The sequence below is a fragment of the Osmerus eperlanus genome, chromosome 12 (assembly GCF_963692335.1).
Source record: "Osmerus eperlanus chromosome 12, fOsmEpe2.1, whole genome shotgun sequence".
Classification (NCBI taxonomy): domain Eukaryota; kingdom Metazoa; phylum Chordata; class Actinopteri; order Osmeriformes; family Osmeridae; genus Osmerus; species Osmerus eperlanus.
The window spans coordinates 6,032,918-6,049,581 of record NC_085029.1 but is presented as its reverse complement, the minus strand read 5'-3'; the positions used below and the strand labels follow the sequence as shown (position 1 = coordinate 6,049,581).

Here is a 16,664-nt window from a genome sequence, read left to right as displayed (position 1 = left end):
GGTTGATATGTCAAAAGTACTAAGATAAGCTGGGGGATGTTGCTCTAATTTTATCAGAATGCATTTGTATGTCTGTTCTCTTTCAGCCTTTTCAAAATCTCCAGTTGTACAAAAACGTGTTCAAAAACATCTATTTTTATTTGAAAAGGAGTACCTTGCTGTTAACTATGACTGCAGGGTTTTCACAATCTAAATTATAAAAGACTTAATAACATTGTAAAACTCTTAAGCAGACACACCATAACAAGCTGGCAGAAGAAACGATAATGTGTCAGCCAGAGACAAGGTAAAGTAAATAGATGCTACATATATTTCCTTATTTGCTTGTTGCCATATTTACCTCATTTACATTTTAAAAACTTATTGAGATAACATAAGTGCTGTGAGTGGAGTGTTTGCAACTTCATTTTTTTTTATCGAACGGGATCACAGCAATAGAATGGAGGGGAAAAGATGGGGGCACCAGGGTGAGTTGGTCAATTTAATTCCTGACGATCTGAAAGAGGTCAGAATCATTTCATATAACCCTGACTGAGCAGATCATTACCAGTCACAAATCTCTTCGTACATGCCAAGGATTTATAACTAAGTAAATAGGGAGTTGTCATAAGTTCTGAAAATGGCGTGATAATGGCTAAAAGACGATTTAATAGAGTTCAGCAGTTATTTGTTATCTGTATGCGGACAGAGACTGAATTGGCGCTATCACTCTTTTTTAATAATGTGCTAGTCTGCTATTGCACATTTTCCCCTCTATTTTCCTCTCTACATGCAGCTCACACATACACAAACGACACACAGATACACTTCCCCATACCACACGCATAGCAGTCAGCACACACACACACAATTTTTTGCACACAAACACTCTACGGAATAGTTTCGATTTCAGTCACAGCAGAAGGCTTGGCCACAAGAGATTGTGCTGGTTTGAGCCGGCATGGACCAGATTTTACAGGCTACAAAGGAAGCAGATTACCACTTGTATCAAATTCCGTATTGAATAAAAAAAAAAAATCTTTGTTTGAAAAATCTGCTGATTATCATAACAGAAAAATTGGAGCAGTGCATTTTTGAATACTGGCTGGCATCAGAAAAACACAGGGAAAGGCGGTGGATGAGGCGTAATTATAACATTTACAATATCCAGCATTTACTACCTTATTTTGCTTTAGCAAAGATAACACTTTGGGTTTATGTTTTAAAGAAGGGATGCCAAAGCAAAATCAAGCTAGATGACAATTCAAACAAAAATACACTGCACAAAGCCCTGAATATTGGCTCCAAATCCACCATGAGGACTTACAATCGGCCAAGCAGAACAAATAAGATGGAACAAGTTTTGTTTGGTACTCATTGAATTGAACGGCAGAGCTGTGGTGCGTGATTGCCAGCTCTGGTGAGCTTGTCCAAACTCCAAATCTCTGATCTATGGTGTAGTTTTAAACTTTGTCCTCTTCTCAGGCTATTTCACAGCATAAGAAAGAAGAAAACCACATTTTCCGTAGTTTGTAAAACTACAACCAGTCATTGTCACTATTCCTGAGGCTAGTACTCTGAATTTTTACTCTGAGCAAATTTAACAGATTATTTTGTAGATCATTTAATGAAACTTCAGTACCTTTGGTTGATTTTCCTCTATTTATGCTTTTGTCTCTTAACTTTTTCTTCAGACAATTATAAATAAAATAAAATATAGTATACAAATCTCGATATTATGTAGGTGTTCAGTTTAAATATTAGAATAGTTTGAATGCCACTGCTAATAAGGCCTTGCGTGTGACAATCCTTGTTTCAGCATGGTCCAATATTGGTGTCAGTTGTAGCTATAACGAGTAACAGTGAAACACGGATACAACTTTTCTCTTTTGTATGATCCAAGTCCTCCTTCCCTTTTCTAATAGATACCAAGTTATGTCAAACCACCAATATTCAAAATGACCACCTCTTACAAAGAGAGATAAGAGGGCAGTAATAGTGGCCCAGAGCCTCCCTTTAGATCTGCTAACCTTACATCTCTCCCAAGAAATTTAGATAAAAAAGTAAAAAAAACCTGCAAAGGCTTACAAAAAAAAGAAAGTCCTGCCCTTTCTTTATCAAATATATTGTGCTCATATCATATTCCCCCTTTCCTTTCACGAGGAGAAGTACATTTTTGTAAAAACAAAATGTTAATCTTTATTAGGCTTGAATTATATCTGCCCCCAATATTTGTTTTATGTTTTTATGTTAGCTAACAGGTATGGAGAATTAAATACCTATCTCTATTTACTCCACTGAAAATGTGCTATTATTTTTCATAATAAATAAATAATGCTAAGATAAATTTTTCATAACCTCTTCATTATAAACTTTACTGTTATTTATTTATGTATATGTATACACATGATGCACACAGAAGGCATATTGAAATACATGAAATATTGACAAAATGTCAGCTATGGCGCACATATAACTGTCAATAAAGTCGCCCAATATTCCCCTATTTGCAATAAAATGGAGCATTTATTCTAGCGTTTTAGTTTTTGTACTGAATTCCTTTTTTTTTATAATTATGTCTGTATCAAATCACATTTTCCCACTGTAGAGTAGATCATATTTTTCATATAAAGTTCTGTGATGTGAAATCCTTGATGATGCTTGTTTAGACACCACAAGTCGAGAAATCTATTCCCTCTCTTTGTTTATTGTGACAGCACCAGAACTTGATCTTGGTTTGTTCAAAAATATCTGCAAGAGTCTCGTGTTTAGCTTCGTTTAATGTGTTTGTCTGTGATTTTCAAATGCTAAACATGCAAACAGATAAATCGTCAAGGTTAATTCTGTACCCAGCCGCATGACTGATCTGCTTCCTGCCATTGCTGTCCTTTTTATCTGTCCCTCACTCTCTCCCTTTATTTCTCTATTTATGTCTCTTTCTCTTTGCCTTCACATGGCAGTTGATAAAGTTACGTGAAGAGGTAAGTGCCTTTCTCGCTTCCTGTTTTAGATTTCCTTCATTCAGAGTTTTTGACCTCATCTCTCCTACATGAAATCAAAATCAGCTCATTTGAATACTATTTGTACATTTCTGATTACCCAACCCAAAGGCCAAGGCTATTTATTACGCTATTTGGGAATTATTATAATAAAGGTCATTTTGTCCCCAAAAAGTTGAAATGTTATGAAATATTTTCCAATGTTTTGCTCTTAAAACTCAAAACCCTAACATTAAAACAGAGCATGGATAATTGACACTTCAGGAGAGTGAATGGCCTTCTCACAATTTCAGAAAGCTCATTGTCTTTGAGCAGCAGCTATTATGGCTTATTTATTCTGCTTTCAGCTCATATTTTCTTTCTTATCTTGTTAAGAAATCTATTGTGTGTTGCCTGGCTTGGTATGTGGTGGAATAGCTCTACCAATATAGTTATCAATATGATCAAGGTATTAGTTGTTTAAATATTTCATGCAAAAACATGTTTTGATCTGCTCATGTTTATTTATATGTAACAATCTAACTCTGCACCACAAAACCTTAGTAGAATGGGCAGTATAGTACATGTAGCTGGAGAATATAAACCAGTACTTTTAGGATTACTTCAAGCATTATATAGTGGATGATGCTTTCTTTAACGATCTAAGACCACCAGTAAATCAGTTATGTGAACTTTTAACACAAATGTAAGTGACAGTAGTATTTTTGAATTATATATCCTAGCGTATCCTAGTGTGTACAGCATGCCCACACTCTCGAGGCTGGACTACAACCTAGGTATTGTGTGCAATTGTCCAACATGCAGCAATATGGGATTCAAAAGCAGATATGAAGAAATATAAGATGAAGAAGTACAACTTGTTGCACAAAGTGTGCTATTAGCTGGTTAGCTTTTCTTGGGCACAATTTCCATGACACCCTCTACATGTATTAAATATCTCTGCCTATACTTTCAGTAGTTTGTGTCGGAGTGCTTGTCAAGGGTCAGTTGAGTCTTGAATGAAAACATGTGGAAGGGATTCTTCAATCAGCTCTCTTGATGAATGCAAGCCCAGCCTAGTAATTTGTTCACATCAGTGTGAATCTGGTATCCACAGACATAAATTAAACTTTAACATTTCCCTAGGTTGTCCCAATGTGTTCACTGAAAGTTACCAGGTTGTATTGTATCATGGTAGTGACAGTTTCCACTATCAAGTTAGTGCTATGCTAGTTGCTGTTACAGCTTGCTTGTTGCTGTGGGCATATTCATTCACTAGCTATCAAACGGGTACAGGAACGGGTGGCTCTATTATTCAGAGAGCTAGCTACAGCTAGTCTAATTTCCCTTCAGAGTTGAAAAAAGTTATATCTAATCTTGTCTAGAGGTAAAAGATTTAATCCACTTGATGTAGCTAACTGCATACTCTCAAAGAGCAAGGATAGAATTCCACCTGAAATCTGTCAGTTTGCTATGCTGCATGTAGGGTGGAAGTTTGAATAACTCTACCACAGTTTTACAGAAGTGTGCCTTTTGATCCCACTCCCAATTGTCACGCGAGCCAATAGACTCAAACATGCTAGCCTATGAACATAAATTAGTTAAAAATACATTTGCTAGTGCAAAACTGGATGGAGGCGCGAATTACATATTTGTATTTTCGAAACCCAATTTGTTCTAAAGCACAGAAAATAATTACCATCCTATTAGCCCACTCTGTCCCTGTTTATACTTAATTTAAAAATCCAGTGATCCAAACACAAGTGGACAGCCAAGACACATCACCCTTGTCCCATCACCACTGTCTCACATATGTCTTCAAGGTGTCCAGCTGACCACTTAAGATTTTGTTAAAACCTTCATCACTTCCTCTAAAGTGAGACCAGATAGCGCCAGGTTTGTTTCACATGGGATAGCTAGAAAAAAGAAGTGTATTGTGGTATGGGCTGACCCTGTTGAGATTGTCTTGACAAAGTCAGTTGTTACTTGGAAAAGAGCAGGACAAGATAAAAGTGAGTTTAAGTGTTTGAAAAGCAGTGGCTCTCGATTACGTTTTTTCCTGTTACGTCCTTGTTGGGGACGCATCCTGATGCATTAGCGTTTACACTACAAAAGATATGATCAAATGCATCCCAGACCACCTTGGCAGGTGGTTTGAGAGATTGGATCACAGTGCGTCATTGTGGTCGTTAACACTTGTAATTAGTGCTGTCCTCTTGTGATCCGATCACCCCAGACACATTTTAAAGATGCTGCAAAGTGGAATTGAAAATCAGTTTTAAGTTCATCACACCACAGAAGAATGTGTTGTTAACTACCCATCCAAATTCGAATGAAAAAAAAAAACACAGACAAGTATGTTAAATTAGGCTTTGAAATTGTGAGAAAATCAACAGTCTTCTCTGCTTGAGACTGGGGGGGCGTGTCGCCTGAAGGAGCTGAAGCTCTGCCCCCTCGAATTTATTGAATTTAGCAACACTAGCTAAATCAATTGCAGATATCAGAACAGACCTACCTGCAGTCTCTGAATGTTTTATGTGTTAATTTCTTTGTCTTTGCATCGTACCAGCTGAGTAACAGAATGCAACCGTCTGTGATCTGACATAGATGGCTGTGACGTAGGTAGGTTGGGTTTTGCCCCGCCTATACAAAACCTGAGCAGAAAACGGGTGAGAAACTGTTCAACGGTCTAACTCCACATTTCAGTGCGACAAAGTTGCATTCAGCAACTCATCCTACACGTGTATAATGTACTGAGAAGCAAACCATGGAATTTGCTTTACAGCATCTTTAAAACCAAGTGTAAACAGGGTCTGAATTTGTATCTGGCAAAGCTAGCTAGTTCAGGCAGTGGCATGTCCAGAGCATTTTACATGGGGTGGCATGATGGGTCTTGTAGGTATTTTGAGGAGTCACACACGTTAACTACCTATTTACTAGCAAAGCACAAGTTAAATGTACCTAATGGACTGCAGCTGTATTAATTATACAATAATAAAAAATAATTTACAGTTTTTTTAATTAATTTTTTTCATTAAGACTAGGTAGGCTGACTGAAGGGTTGAAATAATTTGTAATTCTTTTTAAATGTAGTCATGTTTTTTGTAATGCTAAATGAGAGCTAATACATGAAACAAACTGCATGAAATTTCATCAATGGTTTAGCATTTTGAATAAAAACCTCAAATAAAATGACTAATTGTAATATTACTCAACCCCTCACCTCCATCGCCACTGAGTCCAACTCACCCGAAGTGTTCTGTCTTTAGTTTTGAGGCAGTATTAAGTAGAGTCATTAAAACACAGTTTAATAAAAACACACTACAGGAAGATTTCTTCATGTTTTTTGTTGGTTCTGCTAAACTTGTAGCATCTCTTCAGCCAGCATGAGACTTTGTGGGAAAGGGAGATGATCCAGACTGCAAATTTATTTGGTATAGTTCAAGAAAGCGGTATTTTGGTTTCCCCTCTCCTCCCACCTTGATTTTCCGTCACTGAAGGTTTTGGGATTGTCTTCACCTCACCTCTCCCTTTGGAAAGTAGAGGAACAGCATTTAATCTGGTTTGATTCACACTCTCCTCACCATCAACCTCCTCTGTTCTTCCTTTTCCTTCCAGTTTTTCCTGCATTTGAATCAAAGGCTTTTACAGCTTATACACACTTAAGCCAGCTTTAAAAAACTATACTTTTTCCTCAGCTGGAAAACATGTTTAAATATTTAACACCTCTATTCACAGCTGTTTGACACTTGTAATTCCTCGTCTTACAACTCCCAAACAAACCCTGGAGAAGATCACACAGTCAGTCTGAATCACAGCTGTCATCATTATTCACTTTGACTCTCCCCCACCCTTATTGAAATAATAAGGAATCATCTGAACTTTTGAAAATTGTGATAGTAACCGCCTGTGTTTGATATTGGGAAAAAAAGTCAAGAAGAAGAAGAGGGAGATATTCTTTTGAGCTACAGCTGCATTGTTCTGGGGCTCACTGTTAATAACTTACAACTGCAGTAACTTACAACTCCACTGCAAAAAAAATCAAGTATAAAAAAATCTATTTTTATTGTTTCCAAAAAGGCCTTTGTTGAAAATATAGGTGTCATAAAAAAAGACATGCATACATCTGCACAGACTAGAAGAGTAATACATCCACAATATTTGTATTGTGGATGTGGAATTATATCTACAGCATACAAATTGTTGGCTATTAAGCTGAGTGAAGTTTTATTCATAGACTGATATAGATGTCAGATTCCTGGTCAGTGTTAGGGTATGTGTGTATTAGGGTGTAGGCCTTCGTTGTAAGATAGAATCCATGACTCAGAATTTGTCAGACAGGAAGTTTACTTTTTTGTTACAGACAGTACAACTGGTTGCAGAATATATTTTGATTATTCAACCTAACCATCCCTTGAACTTGATGTCATGGGGTTTCCCACGCTGGGCTATGATTCTATGCAATCAGGCCTGCCAGACAGACCTTTTTTGTTTTACCTGTAAGGGAAATGTTAGAATCGCAATTTATCTGCAATGGTTCTAATACCCCCCCCCCACCCAAAAACAAATAAACCCCCAAAACTCCTGGACACTCCCCTGCGACATGAGTATGAAAAATCCCTTGCGTATGAAAGCCAAAGTTGGCATGTGTTTCATCGGGGTCAGGCACAAAACTTGAATTGAAAAAAATAGCGTTACTAAGAATGATATCCTTAATTGAATGTCAGTTCAAAGAACAACAACTCTAACATAATCATTAAGTATGACAAGTTACTGCAGATTTTAAGTAGTATTATTAATGTCTATCTGGAAATTGTGGATTCTCAAACAACAAGTGAGCCTTTGCAGGAAAGGGGACAATAACATAAAAAGTCCACACAGATGTTTTGCATATCTTAATAGTTAACTACAGTCGCATTGATTTCAGAATGGTCTATTTAGCAGGAATCTCTAAATGTTTAAACATCCTGAAGTGTATTTGCTATATGTTCTTTTTAAGTACTCTTTATTCACAAAAATGTGGGTATCGACATTGTTTAGTGTTATTCTTCTCATATTATGAAGGGACATTTTTTGAAAGCATAAGTCATTTGGAGGCTGTTGGGGTGTGAATACTGGTTCGTGCTGGTGCTGTATTCCCTCCTCCTTCAGGTTCTGTCACCATAATATTACACATTATTCTAATGGCCCCCAACACACAAACACACCGCCACCTCCCTGAATTCCCCCACCCGCCTGAAAGAAGACAGAATGAGGGAGAGAGAAAGAGAGGGAGCAAAATTCAGTGGAACGCTTTGAAGTGGCTTTTCTGTGCTGCTAGTCCGCTGGCCGTCTCCCCGAGACGTGTCACCTTTGCCGAGAGGGAATAGGAAAATCACGTTTCGAATGGTAATGATAACATACTAATCACTTGAGCTCTTTGAAGAACCGGGGGAGCGCGCTACTCTGTCAGTATCCCCGTCTGCCTTATGCTCCCAGGCACACAGGCACAGCCATGGTCTAGGTGTATTAGCTTAAGCGTTGCATGTCAATACGTCCCCTCCATCTCCGCTGATCCATAGGGGCTCATTAAGCCCGAGCTGGCTCCATTTTTCCCTCTGTGCTTTACCACCACTATTGCTAGCAAATCCGCACACCGACCCATCTACGCACCCCCACTTCCACTTTCTCCCTCTATATCTCCTCCTCACCCTTTTAGTATCTCTCACCAACCCCCTCCCCAACCCCTTCCCTGCCCTTCAACTATTAAAATGGATTTCTGCTATTTTAAATGACATCTGTCAACTGAAAAGAGAAGACAAGCAACAACAAAAAAATCAGAGGAAGGATTTTTTTTCTCTCTCTCTTTTCCCCATCCCTCTGATTGTCAAACTTTGAAAAGTGGGATGTCATCGTGTTTTTTTCTGTTTCATTTCCTTGGAGTGATTAGCCAGTACATATTTTGACAGCTTTACTATAACTAGAGTTTTTAGTTTTCCCCTCCCTCCTCTCAAAGTGCAGAAACGGGCCTAGACCCCTTTCAGGGAGAGGTGCCATTCATCTGATGTATGTGAATTGGGAATCTTACAGGCACATTTTAACCTGTGTTAAAAAGGTTCCCAACATGTTTGTAGTACATCAGCCTCTCAGTGTCAATTTAGTTTTATGTAGATAGACCATTTAGACTATGACTTTTGTCTTTGTGTCTATCTCAACCCTAACCCTAACTTTTTTACATATTTAATGTTATTTCCCACCAACGGTACTTTTGGGAAAGCAACATGTTCAATGTGCCTTTAACCAAAACATCCAAACATGACACAAACATATTTGATTTTGACATAATTTCAGAGCCATTGGCTTGATTTGTTTCATGAAAGCTGCAAATTGTAATTTATTATATCTCAATTAGCTCTTCCTGCCTTCTTCAACTTTGCCCCCCACACTAAATGTGAAGTAATGAGTTGCATTACATTGCCTCTGGAGCAAATGAGGAGGGATACCTCATTTTAAAAAGGCAACCATGTGACCCTTACAGTATTTTAGGAGTTTGTAAAATGGTTCTTTGTTATGGCTCATTTATACTGGCCACATAGACCAGATAGACATCTCTTTTGGTGACATTGTAGTGTTTTTCTGTGTTGCTTCCCTGCCTTCTCAATCATTATTTTTGTTTCTGTGTTTTTTTTCTATTTGATGCAGAGAGCACATCTGTTGGACAACACAGAGAAGCTAGAAAGGTCATCCCGGAGGCTGGAAGCTGGCTACCAGATAGCTGTGGAAACCGGTACGCATTCTGTTTGGATTGGGTTGAGGGGCGGGCGCTGGGGCTGGTTCTGGGGGGAGTCAGTGAGCGACAGCAAATTGTCTTGCTCGTATGCGAGGTGGAGAAAGGGAGAAAAAAAATAATGCCTTGACGACTGGTGACATTTTCAGGAGCACATCAAAGACATGCGAGGGAAAGCAAGGTGTATGGGCAACGAGAGTGGGAGCCGCTGCTCCGCTCTCGGCTCCCAGAAGAAAGAAAGAAAAAAAAACTTTTCTCCATGCATCTGTGTGGCTCTGTGTCTGTGCAGTGTTTCTTTTTAGCTCAAAAAGACAGGGGGGTCTACCGATTATAGCTAATGTCAGTGTTCCACCAAAAGTTCTTAATTCAGAGAACAAAGAGTAACATCACACCCTAAATACATGTATTTCTTGCTTATTATCAAGGTTGGATTTTATCTTTACACTCAGGAAAATTATCTAATTTGGATTTTAAATAGATTAAACCAGTTATCATTTTTTCTCTTTCCTCTTGACAGTCACCACATCATTGATGCACAGTGTATTCCTTAGAGAGATATCAAAGCTCATTCTTGAAGTATCAACTAGCTTTATATGGCTTCCGCAGTAGTTTTGAAAAAGTTTGTTAATTTACACTATAATGGCATGGTGGTGTGTGTGCGTGCGACACCCACAGATTTAATAATTCAAGTCGAGAAAGGGTTTCGCAGACCACCGGCTTTTGATGTTCAGTAAGTCTTGCTCACAAATTCATAAATACAATCTGCATTCTCTGCTTAAAAATGTTGTTTCATATGTCTCTGATGATCTGCTGCATCACATTATTCCTATCTTTCAACATGTCAAACTCTGTGGAATCCCATAGTTTTGATTCCATTCAGTCATATCTTTCAGTCGAGTGCCTTGTTTTGATGTTTTGTCATGTCGGTTGGTGAAAAAAAAAAAAAAAAAAAAAAAAAAGGGCCATGGCCTAACCGTGTTCTCTACCTCCTGGGCTCGGTACTTTCCCCCATAAGGGGCAGCCATGCGCCCTTTGACCTCTTGTCACCAGTGGCAGTCTCATCTCCTCTGTGTGCTCCTCTAACTGAGAAATATTGCATTTTGTCCAACACACACACACACACACATACTGCTCAAGACCCAACCAGCAGCAGTGGGGTGTGTTTGGGGTACGGTTGGATGTGTGTGGCTTTGCCCCAAGTGTTTAATCCGCAACCTCTCTCACCCTCCTGTCAATGCTGGTCATCCGCTCAGATGCACAGCGTTAAACAGCAACTGCTGAGGACCGAGCAAACGAAGAGAAAACACGACTTCCCTGGGAACACAGGCACACTGGTTACATCTGCAAGGTTACAAAGTTATCAGTTTAACATGTATCCAACCAATCCCTGCATTCCCAAATCGCCTTGGCCAAGCTTCAAGCATTCCATCGTGTTTTTCACCAGTAATACACCTAATATTTCCTTTTATTTATTCTAGAATAATCAAACGCCAGAGCACGCTATCAGGCACATCTATTCATGCTTTACACATTCCATACAGATACAATGTACAGGACTGTCCAATTCTACCCAGTGCAAAATTGTCCAGTAAATGTTTTTTTTACTCAGTTTTAAAATATATATATATATATATATATATATATATATATATACTAATATTAAAATGACGACTCGTACACTTAAACATTTCATCATACTCATTTGAAGGTGTCCAGTGCAAATATTATGGCTAAAGCTTTGAAATGTCAAATTTCAGAAAGAATGTCACCCAAAGAGGTTTAACACCATCAATTGGTGCTGTAATTGTTACTTCAATTGTCTCTTTAGTCATATACTGAATATACATGTCTCTTTTATGTGAAAGAATGACTCTTTTCACACAGTTGTAGCTATTTCACAAGTCAAAGCACATCTGAATCTATTGTCAGACATTTTGGAACTCCTAAGTTGTAATTGACCATGGAGTAAAAACAAATAACTTTTTTTCCTTAAAAAAAAGATACACCCTGAACAAAGGCAGAGACAAGATGGTTCTTCAACTGCAGTTCTCTTTCCATTTCATGGCAATTGACAACATTTGTCTTAATGACCAGAAAAGAAAAAGTCAGGGTGCTGCAAGGTCACGTTTGAAAAGAAAATCGTCAGTTCATAGAGATGGTGAGTCTTCATAGAGTATCATTTTATAGAATTTTTGCTTCCTTTTTTCTCTCTCTCCAGTGTATTTAGCAAAGCGGGACATACTTGCCAAGAGCACTGAGGGCCCTTTGAGGGATATTGAAGAGGCTCTGTGGACATGCAGAGCTATTTACCACACGCATTCTTAAGAACTGGGCACTCTGTTTGTCTCATAAATAAAGTATGGAACTTCATTAGCGCAGGGCATGGACTTAAAAGCCAAGCACACTAACATGGAGACTAGTCTGTAAAAGAGGGCTAGTCTGTTAAAGAGGGCCTTAAATATAGGCGGAGGATATGCAGTTTGCCAATTTAAAAGCATTTAAATCACGTTTTTTTGCAAAGCCTAAATGTGGAGGCCCAAATAGATGTCAGTTTGTTAGATATTTTACCATTTTATGTAAGATATGAGTAGAGTATGATTCGGAAGGTTAAGTGATAGACAAGACATCTTAGTAGTGATTTTCTTGTTTTGTGATTATAATATATTGGAGAGTGAGCAGGTTATGTTTTACAATTGGGCAGAAAAATAAATCGATATGCTAGCTTGTGTTGGAAATCTAAGTCGTTTTAAGCCAAATGCATTGTATTTAATCAGTTGATTGTAAGTTGATTAATACCTTTCACATACTTTTACCAGGGGCATTTTCTAAATAATCTGATGCATTATTAATTGGTTTGTATTAGTTTTGCATTGTTTTAAGTGTGGTTAATTCAAAAATATAGATTATTCTTTTTATTTTGAGTTATTGTTTACATTTTAGTGGACACCATCAATATATATAGTTATTGTCTATTAATAGCATAAAAAACAGGCAGAAGGTACTATATATTTGGCTAAAAGTATATCATCATCATTGAAATGTGGTCAGGAAGATTATTATATAATCCTTTGTATTGCTGTGTTCTTAATGCACAGAAAGTTTAGTGTGCTTATTTTAGTGTAGAACCTTTTTCTGACACTCTATGTCATTACCTGTTAACAAAACATCCATTCAGGGCCACCTCTGTAAAGCTCAGCAGTCTAAACAAAGCAAACCAAATGCAACAAATAACAGGGTGGCCAGGAAAAAAGAGAAACTGCATTTTGAAGGGGCCAGCAATGAGGCTGAGGTCACTTCCCGGCTTGCGGCCCTGGTGTCGGAGCTCGCCGCGATCGATAGGGGAAAATGAAAACAGCTCATTAGGGATTGATTTCAGCCCCGTTTAGATAAGCAGAGAGGGTCGGGGCCCAGCCCCCAGGGGCCCCTCGCTTGCCCAAAGTTCATGCCGTGCCAGGTAGAGAGCAGCACCGCAGGCCATCAACTTTATTAGCACAGAGATAAGCTGATTAGGCCTTGTCAATCAAAGGTGCCAATGACTCAATCGAGACCCCATTCCTTTCTTTCTCTCCCTTTCCTGCTCTCTTGCTCTCTCTCTCCCTCTCTTTTTTGTGATAAATCATTGAAGCGACCAACAAAGCGTCAGCTATTGCGGGGCTAAGCTAAGCAGCCCTGCAGTTGTCACCAAGGCAGACGCACAAGGACCCTGTGATGATGTGACGACTATATTAAAGAGTACATCAATTTGTTTTAGAGCGGTTTGATTTCCAACTGCAGCAGCATTAAAAGCGAAAGGAAGAGAGGGAGGGAGGTAGTATTGCTGACTCCGTCGTCATCCAACATGACTCCAGTGGCAAAGCACGGGGTGTCGAAACACAGAGAAATAAATAGATAAATGATGGGAGCAGAGAAATAAATAAATATGTTTTGTAAACATAAAAAAATCTCGGATCCTGTTTGAAGCGGAGCATGGCTTTGAGCCTTGCTGTGAGTCCATGGGTGCTGGAGTGCCCCAGTAACATAGCGCAATGCTTGTCCCCAGCTCACACTATCTTGCTTCCTCCATCGTACACTACACTTTCTTTTTCTGCTTCTCTTGTACTGTCTTTATTTCTCTACTCTCTCAAAGATCACACTCTTGTTCTTTGGTGTTGAGCCACCAAAGAAGAGCCTTAGCTTCTAACCATTATGCTAAATGGCATAATAAGCTATATATAATGAAGGCTATTATAAGGGTTTACATTTTCATATACATTTTTTGCTTTATTTTAAGATCAAAAAGAGACGCACGGAGGTTCAGTGAAGTATTTTTTTTCTTCTGTGTTTTCTTAAAAAAGAAATGAATAAAAAACTTAAGAAACTTGTTTCTATAAAAAAAAATAGAAAGGGCAGACTGTGAAAGTAATTTTACATCAGCGTAATCAGATTAGGAATACCTAACAATTACCTTTTATAATAATAAGATCAAACAACATCAATTAATACAGCTATTTTTCCACCCATGATCTAAACAGCACTTTTTTCAAAACAATTTTTTTTTTGAGAGAAATGTATTGTTATTCTGCTGAGATATGGGATACTAGCACATATTAGTTTTAGTAGTTGTATTTTGTTGTCTAAACTGTATGTAGGGTTTTAAATGCTGAGAAGGACCTTTTTCTAGGCATTTTCCTTGGCATGATGGTAAAAGTTATATATTAGAATTTCTTTTTCTATTTGTTATAAAATCACTTTTAAACAATAGGTTATTTAGTTAAATATGAAGATTAGAAAATGAAATCACATTTACTCCAATCTAAATTTGACTTCATACTTTGATGTAAAAAGTTGGTTTAAAAAGTTATACATATTAAAAACATTGTGTATAATATGTATACATATATAATATTTAGATGTATAATTTAGACGTATATATGTCTGTGTGTTATCTACGTCTAGTTTATTTACTACACTACTAAGTATATTTTCAATATTTCAGGGAGTTCTTTTTCATTTCTCAATTATAAGGAGAGTTTGTTAAAATGGATTTCCTCAATGTATATCATATTAAAAAGCATAGTTTTTGTAGTGTGATATGATCTAAAAGCTTTATTGTGTTTCAAAATAATATTTTTTGAAAGTTATTTGATCATTATTACTGAGAGCTGGCACATAAATATTTCACATCTTAAGTTTGCAGTTTTACAGAATGTAGCCCTTTTTTAACGTATTTCCCGCCTCTAAAAGTTGAAAAAACTCTATGGAACATACTAGAATGTAGCTCAAGACTTTATTTCAACAACATGTACGCTTATATAACGTGTAACATTTTGCTTTCAGTAAATCTACCCACGGGTAGGCTGTTTATCGGTAAACCCCCCGGCGGATGAAAGGCGTCTCAATAATGATTTTTTCTCTCCTAATCGGGCCTTGTCAGCGAGGCGTCTTATCGTGGAGAGGAAAATGACACCGATCCTATCGAAGAGCCCGGAGTCCGAGTCGGCGGTGTGTGTCGTCTCCCCCCCCCACCCCCAATCACGGCCGGCCACAGCCTCGCCATATCTAGCACCGCCACAAACGGGGAGCGACGCTTTTTTCATGTGGACTTCAAAAACGTCTTGAGTCATTAAAATTGCACCCGCGTTCGGCTGCGGGGATCAGCCGCTCCAGAGCGAAAATGGGATGTGGGAAGAGGAGACTCGCTAAATGTGCTAATTCCATCCTCACATGTTTACGGCTTAATTTTAATCGGTTTGAGGGAGGAGAAGGGAGGGGTAGGGTTTGGGTGGGGTAGGAGGGTGGCAATGAGAAAGCTTCACATTGCAATAAATCGCCATTATCTTTGTCACCCTAGGACTCAGCTGTTCCAAGGATTTAGGGATCCACTGGCAACAGTGTATATTGTGGTTCCCCCCCAAAAAAATATTTACGCTTGAACTGTGGTAGCTAAGGTGCCATCGGCAGTTTCAGCTGCAGACAAAAGGCAAGGCTGGTACAATGGCCAGCCAACATATGGACCTTTCGTGCAAGAGCTCAATCAACAGACTTGAGTGTGTGTGCAGGTTTTATATGCGCTTGTTTGCGTTTCCCGCAGGTGTTTGCCGTTAAAACATGGTGCACAAGTACAGTGGCCTCAATGGATGCCTTATCAGAAGATAGCAAGTGAGATGTTTTGGATTATTTTGAAGAAGACCAGAACCCATACCATACAACCAAACAATTTCCTTAAATCTGAGATCCACAACCACTGCTCGCACCTTTTAACATCCATTTTATCTGCATCCTGGATGTTAACAGGGATCGCTGGTATTTACAAAATGAAATGGATCTACAGTTAGCTCCAGCAAACGCAAGACTTGTATTTAATTATTCTTAAAGTATCTATTTAATTCCTAAATGACAAAATAAGTGTTCTGCTTTACATTATGTAGGACAGCATCACAATTAACATTATTCATTTTTTGTATAGCTACATTTGTATATTTATCTTCTGAAATCAATTATTACCTCTCAGATATGATCAGATTTCTTAGGTGTCTTAAATGTCATAGGTTATGTCTGAGGCCATTATCTTTTACCGTCAAACTAAAACCAAGTTTGGCAGGATTTCGATGAATCTCAGCATTGATCATGAAAAAATAAACCACTATCCAATTATTTTCATCATATCATAAATGGTAATTATCACAGTATCTATTGTGAAAATGTGTTTATGTAGCCTTATCTCAAAATATCGGAAAAGCCCCTTCAAATCGCTAGACAGCTTATGTTGAACCTTGAAGCGGCTTATTTTTGCTATTTTGAGCTTGCACGCCCTATAAAGATACCCCCCACCTCCCTCTGCGCTCAAGAAAAAGTGTAGCATTGACCCCCGTGTGACATGGAGAGAGGGAAAGAGAAGGGAAGAGAGAGTAAAAAAGAAAGAGAAAGGAAAGGCCTCCCAAAACAACTGGGATGAGCTGGGT

At 38.3% G+C, this 16,664-nt stretch overlaps 1 protein-coding gene across 5 annotated transcripts in view; it reads left to right on the top strand.

The window, feature by feature from the left end:
* The window catches only part of vti1a (vesicle transport through interaction with t-SNAREs 1A), a 137,492-nt gene that overhangs the window by 35,636 nt on the left and 85,192 nt on the right, over window positions 1–16,664 (top strand). For 3 of the 5 annotated variants that reach the window (XM_062475109.1, XM_062475112.1, XM_062475111.1), the window contains exons 5-6: window positions 2,940–2,960; window positions 9,639–9,723. In XM_062475109.1, coding sequence (XP_062331093.1) covers window positions 2,940–2,960; window positions 9,639–9,723 — 106 coding nt within the window. The remainder of the gene's footprint in view (window positions 1–2,939; window positions 2,961–9,638; window positions 9,724–16,664) is intronic. The other 2 variants (XM_062475110.1, XM_062475113.1) reach the window with 1 other exon arrangement.